This window comes from Notamacropus eugenii, chromosome 3 (genome assembly GCF_028372415.1).
Source record: "Notamacropus eugenii isolate mMacEug1 chromosome 3, mMacEug1.pri_v2, whole genome shotgun sequence".
Taxonomy (NCBI): Eukaryota; Metazoa; Chordata; class Mammalia; order Diprotodontia; family Macropodidae; genus Notamacropus; species Notamacropus eugenii.
The window spans coordinates 209,427,841-209,450,536 of record NC_092874.1 but is presented as its reverse complement, the minus strand read 5'-3'; the positions used below and the strand labels follow the sequence as shown (position 1 = coordinate 209,450,536).

Genomic DNA, 22,696 nt, shown 5'->3' with positions numbered 1-22,696 from the left:
CATTAAGAGGGATCAGGAAAGCCCTCTTGTAGAAAGTGGGATTTTAGCTGAGACTAAGGAAGCCAAAAAAGCTAGAATTTGGTAAAGAGAAGAGAATTCCAAGCATAAGGGATGGCCAGTGAAAATGCAAGGTGTTAAGAGATAGAGAATCTTGTGTAAGGATCAGCAAGGAGGTCATTGTCACTGGATTGCAGTGTATCTGGGGAAGAGTAAGTCGTAAAAAGACTGGCAAAACAGGAGGGAATTTTTCTCCCATATGTTTAAAATCTCTTTGACAACAAGGAGATTTTACCACCTTTGCTACCTTTCCAGTTTGCCTAAAAAGTGCCATCCATTCCCCATTTCTAGAGCAACAAATACACTCTAAACTCACATTCGTTTTCCCTTTTTATTTGGAAAGTTTGAAAAACAACTATAGATAGCCCATACCTTCACTTTTCTATATCTAGTCTCTCCTCAACCTCTCACTTCCAACTAGGTTTCCATTTCCATCACTTTACTAACACTTTTCACCCAAAAGTCCTAATCACCAAATTCAGTTACCTTTTTTTCACCTTTCATCAAAATATTTTTCCCTTCCTTGATAAACAGCTTTAGACATAGTTGACTAGCACCTTATTGAATGCTTTCTTCTACTTGCTTGTTCTTCAAAAATTATAATTTTTTGCAATTTATGCATTTTCTTCTTGGTTATTTTCCCAGTTTTATATCTATGTGTTATGTACATATATACATACATGCATATATACATATATGTGTACATGTACTTGTTTATTTTTAAAAATTTTGAGTTCCAAATTCTCTCCCTTCTTCTAGCCCCTCTACAATCCATCGAGAAGGTAAGTGATATGATACCAGTTATACATATGGATCAAGGTAAAAACATATTTTCATATTAGCCATGTTGCCAAAACAAAACAAGAAAAATAAAGTGAAAAAAGTATGTTTCAGAAAGTATCTTCATTAGTTCTCTTTCCAGTAGTAGACAGCATTTTTCATCATGTGTCCTTTGGAATTGTCTTGGATCTGTTGATTAGAGCAGCTAAGTCTTTCACCGTTGATGGCCATTACATTTTACTTTGTTATCAGTTCATTCAAGTCTTACCAGGTTTTTCTGAAACCATCTCCCTTGTCATTTTTTATAGTACAATAGTATTCCATCCCAATTATATACCACAACTTGTTCATCCACACCTCAACTGATGGGCATCTCTTTAATTTCCAGTTCTTTGCCACCAGAAAAGAGCTGCTGTCAATATTTTTGTACATGTAAAGACTTAGTAGTGGTATTGGTGGGTCAAATGGTATGCACAAGTTTATAGCCCTTTGGACATAGTTCCAAAATGTTCTCCAGAATGGAGACCCACCTACTCTCAATCAATCCATCAATCAACGAATATTTATCTATTTTATGCCAGGCACTCTGGATACAAATACAAAGGATGAAACAATCCCTATTCTCAAGGGTCTTATATTCTATCAGGGAAAATAACATGAACATACAGTGCACAATCTGCTGTTGAGCCCAGGAAGGTCTGGGGAGCTCTCTTTTTTCCTCTCTCTCCTGTAAAGGAATGTTAAGATGTCCCCTGAACTTGTCTTTTTGATTCACCACATTTATCAGAAGCACTGATATGCAGGAGACCATGAATGTGTCAAGGATGAAGCCCTGAGCTGACATAATGTGCTATTTGTATCCCAAGCTGGACTCCTTCTGTGTCCTTGGGAGTCAAGACAGGCATCAATCAGTCTGCATTAGGCTAAGAAACTGTTTGTGCAGCTGGGACCCTTGTAGATAAGCCAACCACGATATCGTCATGGTCTAACAGTTCACAAGGGAAAAGAATGTTGCTTTTGCTATTACCTTGGCAAATTCCTTGGGCTTTTTCCTTTTCCCATTTTTACTGTACCTTTTGCCCTACCATACCATGTCCCTTTAGAAGGACATTTTTGTTTCCTCCTCCTTCCTTTGTTATATCGTTACAAATATTCAAACTTCTGTGTGGATTGTGAATTCTTTGAGTTCCACATGCATGCTCTTGTGATAAAACTAGTTTTCATGTAAGTTTCATGAAGCTGTAATTGTTTATTGACACTACTAAGCTGCACCTTTTATTTCTAGAACTCTACACACACACACCCCTGGATCGTTCCAGTGTTCCCCAGGTGGCTGTATCTCCCACTTTGGGAACCTATGGAAGTGGGTCATGTGTACTTTTTTTTGTCTTGGAGAATTGGTTTACCAGCTTTCACCGACATTTATCAGCGTACCATTGCTTAAACTCCTAAAACTCCTAAATTTTCTTGACCTTCATTATGCCTTAGAGGAAACCTAGTTCTATAGAGAGGAGTCAAGCTATATTTCTCAAACTCCCTGGATCTTTATGCCCTACTCTAGAACTTTGAGGAGAATCCTTAAAACTTAAAGTTTGGCTCATGTACAGCTTCTCCTTAAGAAGGAAAGAGCAGAAAAGTATTCAACATATGATGTAATTCAGATATAGGAAAGTGATTTCCTTCATAGAAAAAAAAATGCTTAATACAAGATACTCAAGAGCACACATTTATATAGTCTAAAACAAGCAGCAGTAACTTATAAACTACTATTAGGTTAGAACTTACAGCAATTTAGGGGTACTGCTGAAACAGCATTCCACATTTCACTTCCATTCTAAATTGTTTCTGAACTCTGAAATAGTCTTTATCTTCTGACAAGCAGAGCCAGGACTCATGGCTTTCATGATCTCCTTGAAGAGGTGTATAGTTGAATAGCCCTCATCCTGCTGCTAGTCAGTTCCATCTAAGGGACCCAGGAGCTCTAGATTTCTTGAACTTAGATAGTTATGTCCATCTCTGGATCACTGTTTAAACACCTATATTCAGGGAAGGAACACAAAATAAAAGAAGCAACCATGGGCCCCTAAGCTGAGGTTCGCTTAAGCTAGCCACATACATTCACTGTTATATATGCTCACAACCAATGTGTTAGTAGGATGAGGGGATCCTCATCCTCCATCATCCCTTATGGAAACCCCTAGGGAGGAAGACCCACTTGCCACATGTTCCAAAATTCCTCTTCTCTCAGATCTGCCAGTAAATCTGGAGAGTTGGCCATATGCTTAATACCTGTTAATAAGACACAGTATATATCTAATTTAATGGATTGCTATCACAGCTGATCTTCTCTGCCTCACATCTCTAGCAATAAATAATTCAATTTTCAAAACTTATCCTGTGCTTTAAGTATACTTTTATACAACAAGAGGAAGAGCAAAATTAATGAAGACCAAATAAAAAGGAAAGAAAGGAAGAAAAAGGTAAAAAATAATGTGGACCAAAACAATTCTCATATTATATATTCCCCTCAAAGGAAAAGATAAACTGACTAATTTATGCTACAAATGATTCTTTTGATGTGATCAATTACTACTGACTAGCCTCCTATATCTATGAGATAAGCATGGGTACTAATCTGCTTCCGAGTTCATTGTTACGTTTATCAGATGGCTATATTACTACTCTCCTCATCGTTCCTTCTTTGTAGATTGGTTAAATTTTAGATTTCATATTAAGCTCAAATGGCAACTTTTTTACAGATTTAAATTTTAGAGCAAGTGCTAGCCAGTATTGGCAAGAGTTCCTCATCAGGAGCTCCCTATACCGATGAAAACACAGATCAGGTGTAAAAAAAAAAAAGTATTTCTGTTTGGATATTTTTCCCTTAGAAGAATGTAAGCTGCCTGAGGGCAAGGATTTTTTTTTTTTGCCTCTGTCACCAATAACTAGCACAGTGCATATACATGAAAATGGTTCTGTATAGGTCTAAATGGGTAAAGAGTCTAATTATATGGCAGCACTTATCTTGTAAGCTTTTCTAAAGTTAAACCTTTTGAGCCTTGCCAGCTATTTCTCTTAAAGGCTTATTTACATGATAATTTTGTTTTCCTGCAAGGACTAATTTAGGAACAAGGCATCCTTGTTAAGAGGCTGGAAATGTTGATAAGATAATGCATTATAAAACTCTCCATCTCTAATATAGTGTCTTAAGGTTTACAAAGCATTTCCTTTTGAAATGTTAAATGGATTAGAAATAGCATTTATGATCATAAAACTAAGTCATCTAGACTAGCCCTTACTCTGGGAATTTTCCATTTTCTCCAGTTGCTAATGCCCATCATCCCCTCCCATCCACTTCCAAATTACTTTGGAGCTACTTTGTAAATACACATATGTATATGTACATACACATACACATATATAACACACATATATCTTGGAAACACACAATATATGTACATACACATACATATAACACACCACACAGCATATATGTACGCATGTCTGTGTACATGTGTGTAGATATATGTATGTATTATTTAAGAAGTAGCGTGGCAGAATATTAATAGACAGAGCAAGTTGACCGAAGGATCAGGAAAACCTGAGTTCAAGTCTCATCTCAGACATGTGACCCTGAACAGCAGCTGTTCAGCATTAGTAGAGGGTATAGGAAATTAATTATTAAAATTTCCCTATACTGAGGAATTCAAGGGTCAAGTAAAAGGAAAAAGAAAATTGTGTTTACTTCTACGTGTTTTCTCCCCAGTAGAATGTAAGCTTCTTGGGTACCCAGGCAGTTTGTTTTAGACTTTTTGTTTTTCCTGTGTGTGACTAATGATTGCTTGTTAAATGAATGAATGAAAGAACATGAATTTGTTCTCCGACATCCCTGACATGATCATCTAACTGACTGATTTATCTCAAAGCATTTTTAAATTTTTCATTCATTTTTCAGACAGTTTTAACTCTTAGGAAGTTTTTACTTAAATGGAGCTTATTTATAATTTTAGTTAGTAATGTCCTCTGAACCCCATAGAGTCCATAGAGCCCCATAACATCTCCATTGATAGCCTTTCAAGGACTTGAAGACAGCTATTGTGTCTCCTCTTCAGTTAGCCTTTTCTTCTTAGGGCTAAATTCAGTTCTTTAAGCTTTTCCTCATATGATAGGTATCAAAACTGGGTAGCCTCCTATGTCTATGCGATGAGAACAGATCTTTACGCAGGAACATGCTTATTCTGCAATTGACGCATCCTGGTTTGTTAATGTTCCTTCTAAAATGCAGTGCCTCGAAGTATTTCCTTCGTGAGGAGAAATCTAAGACTCCGGGGTCATTGACAGCAACTCATTGCAAAGTAAATAGTGAATAAATGCTTCTCGGGTACAGAATGAAAGAAGCCGCCTCCTCCTCCTCCACTAAAAATTGCAGGAGCTTTCAAAGTGCTATAAAATTTAAAAATATGTATATATATAGATAGTATATTTAAATATATATTATATACATAAAAGGCTTCCCTTTTCCCATCAATGCAAACCCCTCCACGCCCTTTCTTAGCCAGATTATGCATTAGTGGGTGACAGTTATAGATACACATTCTCTGAGGACATAAATTGAGAGTCCCCCCCTTTTTTTTCAACCAGCAAAGCACCAAAATTCGACATTCAGATTCAACCACTAGGAGGCAGTGGCTCATTCAAGTTTGCAGTCTCTATCCAACTAGAGCTAAAATGGAAGGGCACGGGTCCAAGGTGGGAAAACTACAAATCCCAGCGGGCACCGGGAGCGACCTTTACCCGAGATGGCCCCCGGATTCAGAGCTCGGCGATAGGCACTCCATCGGTCCCACCGCATTGCCGGCGCGCGTCCCCAGCGACGTCCTCCTCGCGTCCCCCGCCCATCCTGCGCAGGTGCCGGGTGGCGACGAAGAGAAAAGCAGCAAGGTAGGACAGCCTGTGAGCAAGATGGAGCAGCGGAATGAGGACGGCTCCTCGGGAGAAATTGGTGAGTGCGGCGGCGGCGGACAGAGGCTGAGCGGGGAAGCCGGCTGCGTTCGCTCCGGGGCTGGGAGAGCGCGTCGTCGGGCTGCAGGGGCTGAGCTCGCCAGGGTTCCGTCACCTGCCCAGCTGCGTGCTCGGGTCAGACTTCTCCTTCCATTCGTCCTCGGAGGTCCCCGCGGCCCCCGCGGAGCTGGTGGCCCCTTTGCGTGTGGGAAGAGCGGCTAACCTGAAGCCAGATGCCGGGTGGAGGGGGCGGGGCCGGAGGGTGGCTGGAAAGCCGTGGGGTTTGCGGAGTCGGGGACGGGGAGAGGATGCTGAAACACGCCCTCGGTGTTCCCTGCGCTGCAGGCCTGGGGTGGGCCCCGCAGTACGATTGTCAGCCTGTGACCTGGAGCTAGCAGCGCTAACCTCGCGGTGTTGTGAACAGCTTCGAATGGATCAGGGTTTGGGAAGGGATCTGCAGACCTTAAAGCGCTGCGCAAATGCTCTTGTTATTATTTGGATTCGCCTGCTAAAGGGAACCGCCTTCAGGTGGGGTTGCGCTTCAGTTCTTGTTCAGGATTATTATATTGAATATCTTTTGCCATGTGTTGGATCTCCAAATAATCTTAGAGCAGGCACCTCTCTGGATAAAGGGGTGTTCGTTCTTGAAGGAGGAAGCATGGTGTAATAGGAGAACTGAAAGTCGGAAGACCTAGGTTTGGATCTTGTAATACTACTGGATCAAGTGCCACTCACCTAATTTCTTAAGAGTAGCCTCTGTAAAATTGATCTGTAAAATTGAAATAATACTTGCATTACATATCTCAGTGGGCTCTTCTGAGGAAAGGCTTTATGAACCTTAACATTATATAAATGTGATTTACTATTTAATAAGCACCTGCTTATGGGTAATATTCAACCAAACAAGTGAACGTAATCCCTCTGAGAAAGTATTTTTATACAAGTACAATTGAAGTTAAAATACATAATTTTTTTAAAAGATTAAATGTTTAGCATCATATTCAATCATATTTTTATTACTTCCACCTTTTCTCACTAAAGGACTGGATGAAAGTATTCTGAATTCGTGAAGTTTAATATTCACTTTATTCTTGAGAGTTTCATGCTTTCCCACTGGTACTTGATGCAACTCCTTCTCACCTCCCCCCCAGCCTCTGCAGCACTCAGCTGACATCCTCAAACTCCAGCAGGTAGTTAGGCTGATAACTGTATTTAACTCAGGAAAAAATAATGCTGAACAATGTGTTTTTATGCACAGTAGTAATGAATAAACAATACGTGGGCAGTTCAGAGTAATAATTCTGGCACATATTGCCAAGTCAGCAGACATTTAGTAGGTTTTATAAATAAGTGTCTGTTATGTGCCGGACAATGTGCTAAGCCCTGGGAATACAAAGAAAGACAAAAACCAGTCCCTGCTTTTAAGAAGCTTGTAGTCTAACAGAGGAGATGACTTGCCAACATCTATGTACAAAACAAGATATATTTGGGATAAATTGGAGATAATGTCACAGGGAAGGCACTAACATTAAGGTGGATGGGGAAAGGGCTTTTGCAGAAGTTGGGACTTTAGCTGAGACTTGAAAGCAGTCAGAGAAGCCAGGATGCCTGGAACTGAGAATTGGAATGTCTTTGTTCAAAAAATTGACAGGAGACTAGTGTCACTGGATCTGTAGAGTCTGTAGAAGGTTGTAAGGTGTAAGAAGACCGGAAAGGGATCAGTTTAGGAAAGCTTTAAAAACTATGTAGAATTTTATATTTGGTCCTGGAATTGATATAGAACCACTGGAGTTAATTATTTGAGAGATGAAATGGTCAAACCTATACTTTAGGAAGATCACTTTGACAGCTGAGTGGAGGATGGACTGGATTGGGGAGACACTTAAGTCAGGAAGTCCTATTGACATTCTCTTGCAATAGTCCAAGTGTAAGGTGATAAGGACCTGCATCAGGGTGGTGGCAGTGTCAGAGGAGAAAATGAGGTATATTACAAGAAATATTGGGAAGGTAGATTTGGTAACACTTGGCAATTGATTGGATATGAAAGGTGAGAGAGAATGAGGATGACTCCTAGATCTTAAGGATGGATGGATGACTGGAAGGATGGTGGTACTCTTGACAATAATATGGAAGTTAGGAAGAGAGGAGGCTTTTGGAGGGAAAAGATAATTCAGTTTTGGACAGGTTGAGGAATATTCATTTATCATACTAAATCTTCAGATTGTGTGGGATATAGTAATCCCCATCGTTTAAATTGTTTTAAGTGCTTCATATATCTCAACTGCATCCTGTGAGCAGTTTAGGAGCATTTTTAAACCCTATAGTCTGTGACAAGATAAAACAATGACATTCTAGCCTTGTCAACAAGTGCTAGAAATATAGCCAACCCTCTGGGCCGCTTGGAGGTAAATAAGATAAATGTTCTTTTCTTGGTATTTTGAAGTATCAGGGATCATACTGATTTGGATCCTCTTTCTACTAGTACATATCACAAACCCATAGATGACTTCTTCGCTTATGACATTCTGGTCTCATTTTCCATAAATCATATAGTATCTATGCAGCCTGATGGAGATCTTCATACAAGTATACTGTAGACATGGAAACTATTTAAATTTAAAAAAATATTTAGTCCTATGTATTCTATTTTATGCATTTAAAACATTATTCTGTATGGGCATGGTAGTTCATATCTGTAATCCCCTTCTTAGAAGGTGGATCACTTGAGCTCAGTTCTCAGCTACAGCAAGGCTAAAAACTGATTGGATATATCTGTACAAAATCTGGTACCATATAACAACCAGCATTGTATTTATAAAAATTTTTATTTTATTTTATCTGTAAAAATAACTTTTTAAGATTTGCCAAGTACTTTACAAATATTATTGCATGCTCATAGCAACCATGAGTGGTAGGTGTAATTATTATCTCCATTTTCTACTTTAGGAAACTGAGGCAAATAGAGTTTAAGTGAGTTGCTCAGAGTCATTTATCTAGTAAGTGTCTGGGAGTAAATTTGAACTTGGGTTTTGCTGACTCCAGTTCCATCTATCTACCTTGCCACCTGACTATTTCTGTGAGTTAAGGGCTACCAGGTCAATTCATCAGTCAGTAAACATTTATCAAGTACCTACTGTGTGCCAGGCTACCTAAGGAAGTGGACCAGCCCAGGTCAGAAATGGAGGCTTCCTTGCTGACTAGCAATAGGATTGAACTTAGGAGTGGCTGTTGTGCTTCTGGGCTTGTATGTGATAGAGAGACCAAGTCTTTAAAGAACGAAGGGGACCCATTAGAAGGGGACCATAGATTTTATCAGTCCATCAAAGGGATGCATAACACAAAAAAAGGTTGAGAACACCTATTCTTGAACATTTCTAGACATTTTGATGGATCTGTGATCCTACCTAACACAAATTATTACTTGTTTATGATGAGTGACTGTTTAAAAGGTTGGGAGGCCAGTCATCTGTGAAGCAGAAAAGAAAAGATCCATGCACCGAACCTTTACTTGGCACCTATTATGCTTTTTTGAAGCATTGTTTTATTCTGAACTTAAACACCAAAAAGGAATATTTCCATACAAAAAGCAGAATCCCAAAAGACAATTCTTTATGAAATTGTGACTTTTCATTTCATACTGGTTAATTCAATATATATGTAGTATACATGTGTATGTATATATATATATATATATATATATATATATATATATATATATATATATATATATATAAAATAAATTCTACATATAACTTTCAATAGTGTTCCTTTGTGAGCACTTCTTTCTGAACTTCTTTCTCTTTCTTTGCATTTTAAACCATGTTCTGGTGGCCCTCTTTTTTGGCATCAATTTCTCTCTGCCTTAACCCTCCCCCCATTAAAAACTCAGAGAAAGAAAGAGAAAAAGCAAATCCTTGTAATGAATTAGTATAGTCAAGCAAAAGGAATCTGTACAAAAGAGTATGTCTCTGTATCTTGTGCCCATCATCACTTCTTTGTCATGAGGTAGGTAGCATGCTTCATGAAAGGCCCTCTAGTTGATCATTGTTGTTAAATCTTTCAAAGTTGTTTTTCTTTAGTGTTGATGTTCTTGTAAAAATTGTTCTCTTGGTTCTTTTTACTTCATGATGCATCAATTCCTGTTACCCAGGAGTCTCTGAAATTATCCCTTTTAAAAAAAATTTCTTATGGTGCAATCTAAGGTACCCTCATAGATTCTACCTCTTTACTTTTTCTCCCCTCTTTTAATCTTTTAATCAGTATCACAGAGTTTGTTTGCTTGTGATTGTTCCTATTTCCTTCCTGTTTTTATCCTTGCCCTACCTTGTTTCTCTGTTGAGTCTGATGTATTTCTTCACCAAACTGTGTGTTCAACATTTTTTTTGTCCAATTTAGATAAGAGTAAGATTTCTCAATGTGCACCTATCCCTTTCTCCATGTTTGTATAAAAACAGGTTCCATACCCTTTTTCCTTCGCTCTTCAGATCTTCAGAGTAAATAAATGCAATGACAAACCACAATTCCAGAGGACCAAAGATGAAGTGTTCTTCCTACTTCCTGACAGAGGAGTGATGGAATAAGGACACAAGACAAGACATATATTTTTGGCCTTGGTCAATGTGGGAATTTGTTTGATTATGCATGTTTGTTATTATAATGAGGGCTTATTTTATTTTATTTTTGTACAGTTCGGGGAGGTAGGAGGAAGGGAAAAAGTGCTTGTTAAATGAAAAGAAAAAGACACCAAAGTTTTGAAAATAGACATCATCATACAGCTTCTTCAGTTGCTCAAATAAATGTATCTTTTCTGGATTTCTTTGGATTCTTATTTTTGTATTTCAGAGTGCCTAAATAAGCTCTGGTCTTGTCAGCAGAAATGCTTGGAAGTTCTCTATTCCATTAAAGTTCCATTTTTCTCCCTTTACGATTATACTCAGCTTTGAAATATTATCTCAGGTTTTTAACCCATTTCTTTTGTCTGTTGGAATATTGCATTCTAAGATCTTTTGATTTTAATAGAAACTGCCACATTTTCTTTCTGGCTGCTCAGAGTGTTTTTTCTTTGATGTGGGAGCTCTGGCTGTTGTCTGAGACTTTTCTGGCACTTTTTCTGTCAGGATTCATTTCTAGACATACTTAGTAACTCCTTTGTCTCTTCACTTTGCCCTCTAATAGATCTGGATAGTTTTCCTTAATGATTTTTTAAAAATATAGTGTCTAGATTTTTAAAAAATAATGGTTTTCAGAGAATGCAGTGATTCTTAAATTACCTTTTCCTTGACCTGTTTTCCAGGTCAATTTTTAAATATTATGTTTTTATGTTTCAGATGTCACATCTTTTTCTGTTTTTCAATCTTTTGATTTTGTGTGAATTGGATTTAATTGAGGTAGAGTCACACAAAGTTGTCAGCCTCACTTTCTTTTCCAGAGTCATCAAAGCCCAGTGCCAAGACAAAAGTCAAGATGACTGATGATGGCCCAGAATGCAATGGCTGACGTTAGCATCCTCGATATCTGACCAAGCTCTCAGCGCTTCACAGCGCCTGCTTCCGCTGCCTTTATGGCCATTGAAACAAATAGTTTTTATCCTCTCATTCCACCAGGGGAAGTCTTCACATACTTGGGGTAGATATCACCCTAACTCACCAACAGATTTGAGACTATCAGCCTGGTTTAGCCTATCTGCTGAGTCAGTTTTACTGGGGTGTGGCTGCTTTTCATGCTTTGCAGGCATAGGTGAGAGTTGAGTGCCAGGTGGACACCAAAGGTGCTAATGCTCTCTGAACCCCCCATATAATTCCTGGTATATTGTAGGCACTTAATTAACTATATGGCTCTTTAGGAAGGGAGAAAAGTGAAATTAGATTGAAGTTTAAGCAGAATAAGGGCAGTTTGACCATTCTTACTGTTGCTAATGAAATTGACTTCTGTAGAACAACATTTTATAATTCCTGGGAATTTCTGTAATCCTATCAATAAGAGCTTTCAAAAGCATTTTATTTACTTATTGCTTACAATGAATAAGTTATTGTATAGAGGAACAAGGTATTTTTTCTGTTTGTTTCTATCATATCCTAATAATATCATTGAATGCTCATTTCAGAACCACTTACAGATATAGTAAAGTCATTTTATTATTAGACTCCCTGAAAGAAAGAAAGTGTGGAGGGATATTTTAACATTTCTAAGACTTTGAGGAAGGAATAGTCACTTTTAGCCTGGAGATTCTGAGGAGAAATGGATCTTTCTGGAGTAATAGATCTTTGAATTATGAGAAAGATTTTAATAGGCATAGATGTGGAAGGAGGATGTTCTAGGCATGGTAGGCATCCTTCAGGGATGGGTAGAGACTTGTAGAATTGAGATTAAGGAAATTAATTTGATTGAGTGTGATTAATTCATTTGATTGGAATGTAAAGTATTTGCAGAGGCAGTAATGAGAAATAAGGCTGTTGGAACTAGCAGCTAGTAACTTGCAGAGCCTTACATTGTTAGAGTGCTTTTCATTCCTCTTAGTTCTCTTTGTATCAGTTCATCTAAATCTTTTCATGCTTCTCTGTATTCATCATGTTTAACTTTTCTTATATCACAGCAGTATTCTGTTACATTCATGTACCTTCGTTTGTTTAGCCATTTTTCACTTGATGGCCATTTACTTTATTTCCAATTCTCTGTTATCCTGAGAAGTTCATCTATAAATATTTTGGTATAAATGGAGCCTTTCTTTTTGTCATTGACTTTCTTGGGGTTCTACATTTTGCATGTATTTTGCTTTTATATGTACATATTGTCTCCCTTCCTCTTCTAGAATGTAAGCTTCTTGAGGACAAATAGTATTTCCTTTTTGTATTTTCTGTTTCCAGCACCTAGCAGTGTCTGGCACTGCTAATAAATACTTGTACCTAATAAATGCTTGTACCATTTCCACTTTACATTCTCTCTTTCTGTGCTGGTCTCTCCCTTAAAAAAACACAGCATTTTGCAAAACAGATTGTATGGGCAGTACATAGTAGTGATCATGGCATTAGAAATCAAAAATAAATTCTGCTTTCCTTTCTAAGAGTGCAATTTTCTTATCTCTAAAATGAGAGCAAATATACCTGTTGTATGAAAAATAGAAGAGATGTGGTTGTGTGTGAAGAAAAGAAGGTTTTGAGCTTCATTAAAGTTGTGTGGCAATATTTAAGGGCTCTCTTTTTCTTCCTAGGTTTCTGGGTAGATAGGACACCTGTTCATGAAGCTGCCCAACAGGGTGAAATCTCGCAACTTCAGGAACTGATTGAGAATGGTGCTTGTGTCAACTTGGCCACTGTGGACTCTATCACACCTCTGCACGAGGCTAGTCTTCAGGGTCAGACACAATGTGTGAAACTTCTGCTGGCTGCTGGAGCCCAGGTTGGTCATCTTTGTATGGGGATATTTTTATAGGGAAGCGTGAATCTGCAGTACAGTGGTTCATTCTGGGCTATGCAACCTATTTCTGAGAAAGTGATGCTTTGGATACTAGCTCTTTTTTGAATTTTTAGTTTCCTTCAATGTTCAACTCATGTGCCACCTTCTGTGTTGTCTTTCTTGATCACCTATGTGGGTAGCTTAGTTGAAATGAAGGAATAGTTATGAGAATTGAAGATGTTGATGAACTGGGAGAAAGAGATGTTTAAGGAGATACTGATATATTTGTTTAAGGGTTTAGGGTAGAAAAGGAACACTGTGAGTTTTGTACTGACCTCTTTGAGAAAGGATACAGTATAATCAAGGACAAACTAACCACATTTCCTTTTTTAACAGTGTTTCTAATAGATAAATAAAGGAGGGGAATGCTGTGGATATAGCTTATTTGTATTTTAGCAAAGTTTTTGATAAAACATTCTTGTGGAGAAGATGGAAAGATATGGATTAGATGACAGTACTGTCAGATTAATTGGAACTGGTTGTATGGTTAGACTTGAAGTAGTTGTTAATGTCTCCATGTCAGCATGGCAGGATGTCTCCATTGGAATACCTTCGTGTTTCATGCTTGCCCTGGTATTTTGACATTTTTATCAATTACTAGGATAAAGGCATAGATGGTTTACTCCTCTCATTTGCAAATGACACAAAGCTCAGAGGGATAGCTAATGTGATGGATGTCACAGTCAGAACAATTTTGACAGACAAGAGCAATGAACCTGATGTTATCAGATGATTTTCAGTAGAGATAAATTTAAAGTCTTGCACTTGGGTATAAAAAAATCCAATTTCACAAGTGCAAAATGGGAGAACTATATAAATAGATATTACTTATTCTGAAAAATGTGAGTCAGCAGTGTGATGTGGCAGCCAAAAAATGAAATGAAATCTTGAGCTGTATTAAGATGGGGCATAGCTTTCAGAAATAGGAAGGTGATAGTCCCCCTGTACTTTGCCCACATCAGATGTCATCTGAAGTATCATTGTCAGTTCTGGAAACCATAGTTTAAGGAGAACAGTGCATAAGCTGAAAAGTATGCAGAGAGGACATCCAGATACAGGGAAGGACCTTGAGTCTATGTCATGTGAAAATTGGTACAAGGAACTGGGCATGTTTAACTTTGAGAAAAGAAGACTCCTGGAGGTAGTCTTTTTAAAAGGTAGAACGCTTTTAACTGTTTTTTAACTTTTAGCTGTTTTTAACTATTTGAAGGGCTGTTTAGTGGAAGAGGGATTAGATTTGTTTTGTTTAGTCCCAGAGGAGCAAACCAGTAGCAGTAGGTGGAAGTTACAAAGAAGCGAATTTAGGCTTGATGTCAGGAAAAATTTCCCAATATTTAGAGCTGTCTAAAAGTGGAATGGCCTGCTTTGAGAGGCATTAGATTCACCTTCCTTGGAGATCTTTAAGAAGAGATTAGGTAGTCACTTATTCATTATCCATAATGGGGATTCTTTTTTGTATCTTATATGGATTAGATGGCCACTGAGGTCATTTTCAACACTCAAATTATGTGAGTCTGTGACCTGGTAGATTAATAGCAAATTCGTGATTTAAGAACCTGACAGGACACTCAGAGATTTCTGAGTGATGGTGATAGAAGGAGTGTTTTGAAGTAACAATAAAGAGCAAGGAATGTGCTCATCCTTCTTCTTGGCCTAATTTTTCTGGGCATGAAAAAAAAATACAGCCCATTACTGAAGAGGATGTCAAGGGAAATAGGAGGATATAGAGAAGATAAAGGATAAAGGGGAGTTTGTTTAAAAGAGCTTCCAGAAAACAAAGTGGATGGGGAAGGCAGAGGAAGGGACTAAGGAGAGGCTGAGCTGGATGGAGGTATACAAGAAATGGTAGCAGTCAAAGGAGGTTTTTACTTTAGTAAACACTAGTTCACCAAAATTGAGGGAATGAAGATGGAAATTTGCTAGCCAAAGGAGGAGGAAAGTGTTAGGGTATATTTTTAAATGACACATTTTAAATTTAATAATTTGTGGTTTCTTCCTGCATTGAAATTTTGATGATGCAACATTACATCATTTATCATAGTGTAAACAAAAATAGTGTAATATCATAGTGTAAACAAGTTGTTACACACCCGTATTCCTGCCGATGCGTGCTGGACTTTCTGACAACGCATGACATGTTTGCCTACCAACACTTGTTGGCTAAGACCTTTAGGTGGGCTTGACCACTGATTGGCTATAACTTATATTTTGTGTGTTTATTTGGAAAATAATGTAATCACTACAACTTTAACTCTGTTACACAACAGATGAAACGTAATTTTTCAAAATTTTCTTCTCTTCTTTTCTTATGCTTCCATTGCCCCTTTTTTTAATTCAATGTCTCCCAATTGCACCTGATGCTACTATCACCCCCCTGGGTCGTTCCAGTGCCCCCCAGGGGCCGTATCTCCCACTTTGGGAACCTGTGGAAGAAAGCGATGAGTACAGGTTAAATTAAAAGCAGGTTGTGTGTACTTTTTTTTTGTCTTGGAGAGCTGGTTTACCATCTTTTACCAGCATTTACCAGCATACCATTGCTTAAACTCCTAGACTTAGTATTTCCTTGACCCTCACTATGTTCCTTCATTCTTTAATTTGATCAAGGAACAGAGCTGAATTTACATTTTTGTTAAGAAAGAGAACTTTAAGCAGAGCATATTTTAGTGAAGCAAGTAACAAAACTTATAGTCAGAAGTTTAAATCTAGACTGATTTTGTCATTCATTTTTGTGACTGACGGCAAGTCACTTAATTCATTTCAGCAGGCATTTACTAAGTGCCTGATATGTGCTAAGCTCTGTATTAAGAATATAAAAACAAAAATGCAAAAGTCTCTGCCATTAAGGAGTTTATGGTCTGCTTAACTTTTCTGACCCTTAATTTCTCATTTATAAAATGGTGATATTAGGACACTGCCTGTTTCATAAGGTTGTTGTGAAGAAAGAGTTAAATGAACTGTAAAGTATCACATTAATATTGATATTATTTTTTATTATTTTCTTGGGAACCTCTGCTGGACAAACTTCACATAGGTTTTGCCAGTATAATATATGCTGTAATCATAGAGTACTATATAAATGAACTGATAAAATAAGGACCCTTAGGACTTTCTCTGTAAGAGATTGCTGAGGATAGTGAGATGGGTATTGCCATTGTTGTGTGTGTGTGTGTACTTTTTTTTTTTTTGAGGTGGATGCCCGGAACATTGATGGCAGTACCCCACTTTGTGATGCCTGTGCCTCAGGCAACATCGAATGCGTGAAGCTGCTGCTTTCTCATGGGGCAAAGGTCAACCCACCACTGTATACTGCATCCCCACTGCATGAAGCCTGCATGAGTGGTGAGTAGTCTTCTGTAGAGCCTCACTGGCCTAGTTTTCTTTCATACTCTTCTTGCTTAAGGCTCCTTGTCAATCAGTCAAACCTTTATTAAGGGCCTGTTATGTGTCAAGCATTGTGCTAAGAATTGGGAATGCCAAAGGAAGCAAAAGATAGTCCCTACCTTCAAGGGGCAAAATGCAAATAAATATGTACAAAGCAAGCTGTATACAGGATACAGAAGAAATAACAAAAGGAAGGCACCACAATTGAGAGAGGTTAGAGAGGGTTTCCTATAAAAGGTGAGATTTTAGTTGGGACATTAAAAAGGCAGAGAGGGCAGTAAGCATATTTGAGGATACAGAGCACTACAGCCAGAGAAAATAGTTAGAGCTGAGAGATAGAGGGTCTTGTTCATGGAACAGCTAGGAGGCCAGTGTCAAGAATCAAAGAATATGTGTCAGAGAATAATGTATAAAAATATTGGAAAGGTTGGAGGGGGCTAGGTTATGAAAAGCTTTGAATGGCAAATGGTAAAATCACTCTAGTGAATAGATACTGGGTCAGAGTGGGGAGAGAATTGAGGCAGGCAGACCCTCCAGTAGGCTATTGTAATAATCCAGGTGTGTGGTGATGAGGGCCTACACTAGAGTGATAGCAGTGTCAGAGAAGAAAAGGGGCCATATTCAGTTGCAAAGGTGACCTTAGCAACAGATGTGGATATGAGGGATTAGAGACAGTAAGGAGCCCAGGATGACTTCTAGGCTGTAAGCCTGAGGGACTAGGAGGAGGGTATTGTCCCCTTCAGTAATAGGAAAGGTAGGAGTATTGGAAAAGGGGGAAAGAAAACGACTTCTCTTTCGAACATAATGAGTTTAAGATACCTACTGGAATCTAGTTCAAGAAAAAGACAATTGGAGGTGCATGATTGGAGATCAGCAGAGATTGGAGCAGAAGAAGTAGTTTTGAGAATTATGAGCATATAGTTGGTCATTAAATCAATTGGAGCTGATGAGATCACCAAGGGAAATAAGATAGTAGAAGAGAAGAGGCACAGGACAGAGCCTTTAGGAAGACCTGCTTTTAGGGAGTGTGATCTGAAGGAGGATCTCATAAAGGAAACAGGAGTGTAGGATAGATAGGAGAATTAGGAAGGAGTGGTGTTCTGGAAACCTACGGGGAAGAGTATCAAAGAGGAGAGAGTGATTAGCATTGTCAAAAGTTGAAGATTAGTCAAGGAGAATGAGGGTTCCTGAGAAAAGGCCATTGGATGTGACAACTAAGAGATCATTAATAACTCTGGAAAGAGTTGTTTCAGTGGAATGATAAGATCAGAAGCTGGATTATAAGGGATGAGCAAGAGAGTGAGAGAAAAGAAAGTAGAGGCACCTACTTAGATGGCCTTTTTGCATTTTGCTAAAAAGGGCTGAAGAGATACAGGATGATAGTGGGGGTGGAAGGAGTACGGGGAGACATGGGCATGCTTGTAGGTAGTAGGAAATGAGCCAGTAGAGAGAGGGTGAGATTGAAAATGAGTGAAAGAGTGGGGATGACAGAGGAGGCAATCTATTGGAGGAGATGAGATGGAATGGGATTGTTAGATCAAGTAGAAGAGTAAGGCCGCTTCATCATTTGAAACAAGGGTGAAGGAGGAAAGAGTAGCAGAAGGCACCTGAATTTTTATAGGAGATAAGGACAAGGGAAGAAGACAGAGCTCATAGAATGGCCTCAATTTTTTCTGCAAAATATCTTTTTGCCCTTACAAAGTTTCATTTTTCTGTCTGAGATGAAGATGAAAACAAAGTATTTAATAAAGTTGCTCATGCTAGATAAGATATGATACTTACTAACATAGTAGGATTAGATGGATTGGTAACTAGATAAATGATTGGATCACAATGATTGTATCACTGAGTGATCCATTAGTGATTCAGGGTCAGCTTGAAGGGAGATATCTAATGTCTTACCTCAGGAATCTGTCCTTGGATATATGGTGGTCAAAAAAATATTTAAAATTACTCAGATGAAGGCATGGATAGACTGTTTATCAAACTTTCAGGTGACCAGAAGTTTAGAATGACAACTAATGTTGAATACAAAAATCAGTATTCAGAAATATTTCAAAGAGGCTAAAAATCACAAGCCTAGGTAAATAAGATGAAATTTAATAGAGATAAATGTGAAGTCCTACATTTTGATTCCAGAAATTAACTTCAACAGCATAAGACAGGGAATGCATGACTAGAGAGCATAAAGAAAATGTCAGGCATTTAGTGGAGTGCGGGTTCAGTATAAGTCAATGGTTCAACATAGCAGGAAGAGAAGTTAATAGATTGTAGTTTTTTTAAAAAAGAAAAATATTCAGGTCACATCTGAAGTATTAAGTTTGAGGCACCACATTTTAGAATCTGGAATGCAAAATGAGGAAGGGCCATAAGACTAAGCTATATGAAACTGATTTGAAGGAACTAGGGATATTTATACTGGAGAAGGAAAAATTGAATAGGGGAGGGCAGGAACATGACAGTTGTCCTCAAATATTTTGAAGACCATCACTGTTGAGAGGAAAAAAAAAACTAGGTGCAATGTGTAGACGTTTTGGGGAAACAGATTTAAAGTAAGGGAAAAGGGTCTTGAGATATGTTTCTGCCCTTAGCTTTCCCTCACCAATGATTTTATAATCATAGTCTCTGCCTCATAAGGACAGAAATACATGATTGAGTTGTAGACATCGTTTCCAAAAAAGAGACACTTGATTTGTGAGAGAGGCACTTTGTGTTATGTTTTTTAGTTTGAGTTCAGAGTATTTGACAGGTAATAGGTAGGGATCAATCAACAAAGATTTATCAGCTACCTACTGTTAGCAGTAGGAGCAAAGATACATAAGGTAAGATCCCTACCTTCAAAGAAGTATAGTTTAGTTTGAAAAGGTAAAACATAGGCACATAAAATGAAACAGGGCTGAATATAAGTGCCAAATAAGAGGTACAAACAGCAAAAAAGGAGAGATTATTCCCTATGGTCTAGGATGGTCAGTAAAAACTTTATGGAAAAGGTGGGCCTTGAAGAGTGGGTTAGATTTAGGTGGGTATAGAGAATTCCAGATGAAGGAAAGGAATGCTGGGAAGAACAGTAAGGTTTGTAATCATAGGACCTGGTTTTGACTCCCACCTCTACTAACTGTGATTTTGGGTAAGTCATTTAATCTCTGCAGGCCTCAGTTTCCTCATCTGTAAAAGAATGAGGTAGTTCAGCTCAGTGATCTCTGAGATTCCTTCCAGCTGTAAGTCTTTATAATACAATGGACAAAGACTGAGATGTGCATACAATGTTCATGGAGCGGTGAATAAGCCAGTCTTGATGGAATAGAGGGATATGTGTTAAGAAAATAGTGAAAATAAAGTAGAAAGGTGGCTGGAAATCAGAATTCAAAGGAACATAAATTCTGATTTGTGAAGGAAGAGTTGTACAATTTTAGACATGTTGAGTTTTCTATTAAAACTGCTATCTCAAAAGTCACCAGTGTTAACATGTTGGATTCGAATTCAAAGGCTCTGGGTTCAGATCTCTACTACTTATCACCTGACCTTGAGCAAGTTACTTAACCTGTGTGAGCCCTAATTCCTTCATTTAAAAAAAAAAAAATGAAGGGGCTGGAATAGATGAAGTCCCTTTCATCTCTAAATCAGTGCATATCCATGAACCTCCCAGTTTCTGCCCATCAAAAGTTGCAGCTTTTACTGCAGTCTTTCTGGATCATTTTTCTGTCTTGGCTTTCATGACATTTCACCCTCATGATTTTCTTACTGCTTTCCTTTATCTTTTTAATTGTCTGGTTTTAATTGTTCTATGCCCATGTTCCAGGTTGTGTTCTTGGCCTCTTCTCATATATTCTTTCTCTCCATTCCTTCATTTGATGATTTAATCCACTCCCTTGGTCTTAACATTTGCTTCTATCCAGATGATTCCTAAATATTCCTAAATACTTCTCCTTTGGTCAAGATTCACATTTCAGCTACCTACTAGACGTTTCCCCCTGCATGTCCTGCTGGCATCTTGAGTTTAACATGCCTAAAACTGAAATCATTATCTGTTCTCTGAAAACTCTTCCTTTTCTTGGTTTCCTTATTTCTGTCAGCAGTATCATGGTCTTCTAGTCACCCATTTTCTTAACTTTAAAGTCATTTTTGCCTTTTCCCTCTTGTTGATTCTGTTGCTTTTATATTGCTAGCATCCCTCCTCTCTCCTCTTATTCCTTGCCCCCTTTCCATTCTTACTTCCTCTATCCTAGTAGGTAGTCCTCACCTTTTCCCGAAGGTTTTGCAGTAGCTGCCTTATTAGATTCACTGTCTTATTGCTCCATTGCTCAAAAACCTTTCCCATTACCTACCAAATAAAATCTAAACTCATGAGGTTGACATCAAAGGCTCTCCATAATCTGACTCCAGTTTCTTTTGCTTTATTTCATAGTATTCATATAATCCAGATAACTGAAATACATACCCCAACTTTCCTATCTGGCTGTCTGCTCATGCTGTTCCCCATCCCTGGAATATCATCCTTTCCACACTAACCTTAATATCTCTGCCTTTTGAAATCTTACCCATGTATCAAGGTCCATCCCAGATGCTGACTCTTCCATGAAGCCTTTCCTAACCTTTAGTAGTGGGAATTGATCTTTGCCTTATAAATTCTCATGGCGTACTTTTATGTACTTTTTAAATATGTATCTTTTATGTACTTATATCTTATTTTGCATTATAGTTATTTGTGTGTATTCCATATATTTGACTGTAGACTGTTAGCTTCTTGAGGGAAGGCACTGTGTTATTTAATTTTGCATCTCTAGGAACTAGCATAGTACCTGGCACATGGAAGATGTGTGATATATTTGCTGAATGATGATGACAAGACGTCAAGATATAAAAATCCATCAGGCTTTTAGAGATGTAGAACTGAAACCTAGAAGAAAAATCAGGGCTGAAGATGAAGGTTTAAGAATTATCCTCATAGTTAAAGCCAAGCTAATGGAAGAACTCTCTGAAACTGAGGGTATATAGAAAGAAGAGAGGATCTAGAACTGAATGTTGGAACAGATGCATTTAGGACAGTAGAGGAAAAAGAACCAGTGAAGGAAACAGAAAAGAGGGAAAGAGAGCCAACATAATATTAGTGAAAGATTGATAGAAGATTCACCCGTACAGGGTTGGGGATACTAGTACTAAAATAGCTGCAGGACTGCTAGTTTCTACAATATTTCCTGAGGTGACAGGGAGATAATGGGGTAAGGGATAGTGAGCATTATCTTTCTCAGTTATTACTCCTCTAGGAGTAATGGAATGGGAATTGTCTACCTATTCCCAACTAGAGAAGAAATTCTTTATACAATTTCTCTACTCTAGCTGTTATATAGGCATGACTGAATAGTCTGTCCTATGCCTTTGGCCTAGTAACTATTAATTGCTTCCTTAGAGTCACATGGTAAATGTAAACTGCTTACAAGGTTAGGATAGAATTGTGGTTTTATCTTTTTAACCTGAAGTTAGGGTCTGCTTTCAGTCATATCTGTTATTTTACAGTAAAGAGAGTGGTCTATGTTTATTAACTTTGCTTCCTTTCTAATTTATTTAAAGGAAGTTCTGAATGTGTGCGGCTTCTCATTGATGTTGGGGCTAATCTGGAAGCCCATGACTGCCATTTTGGTACCCCGTTGCATGTTGCCTGTGCACGGGAGCATCTGGATTGTGTGAAAGTGCTGCTTAATGCAGGTAAGTGGTTCTTAACCAATGCAATGTTGTTTGACACATGAGGCCTGGACATAACCCCTGTCAACTGGGGTTGATTCCTAAATTGGGTTGAGAGAAGGCTTTAGCGTGAGACAGACAAATCAAATCTAGGAATGTGAAGTCACAGTGAAGAAGGCACAGCTTTAAAACTCTACAGACTATATTTAGTTAATTCATATCATTATCAGACATCCTAAAAAAAAGGTTCAGAATGGGCAGTTTCCTAAGATAGAAAACAAGGAATAAGTAGAAAGTTGAAGAGATTTGTGTATATTATGGTTTTTATAGCATGGTCAGAGTTTAA

At 38.1% G+C, this 22,696-nt stretch overlaps 1 protein-coding gene across 1 annotated transcript in view; it reads left to right on the top strand.

Annotated features, from left to right (window-relative positions):
* Window positions 1-5,550: 5,550 nt before the first annotated feature.
* ASB13 (ankyrin repeat and SOCS box containing 13) overlaps window positions 5,551-22,696 on the top strand; it is a 34,326-nt gene continuing 17,180 nt past the window's right edge. Inside the window, exons 1-4 of the mRNA XM_072654219.1 lie at window positions 5,551-5,839; window positions 13,046-13,233; window positions 16,479-16,629; window positions 22,240-22,374. Coding sequence (XP_072510320.1) covers window positions 5,566-5,839; window positions 13,046-13,233; window positions 16,479-16,629; window positions 22,240-22,374 — 748 coding nt within the window. The 5' untranslated portion in view covers window positions 5,551-5,565. The remainder of the gene's footprint in view (window positions 5,840-13,045; window positions 13,234-16,478; window positions 16,630-22,239; window positions 22,375-22,696) is intronic.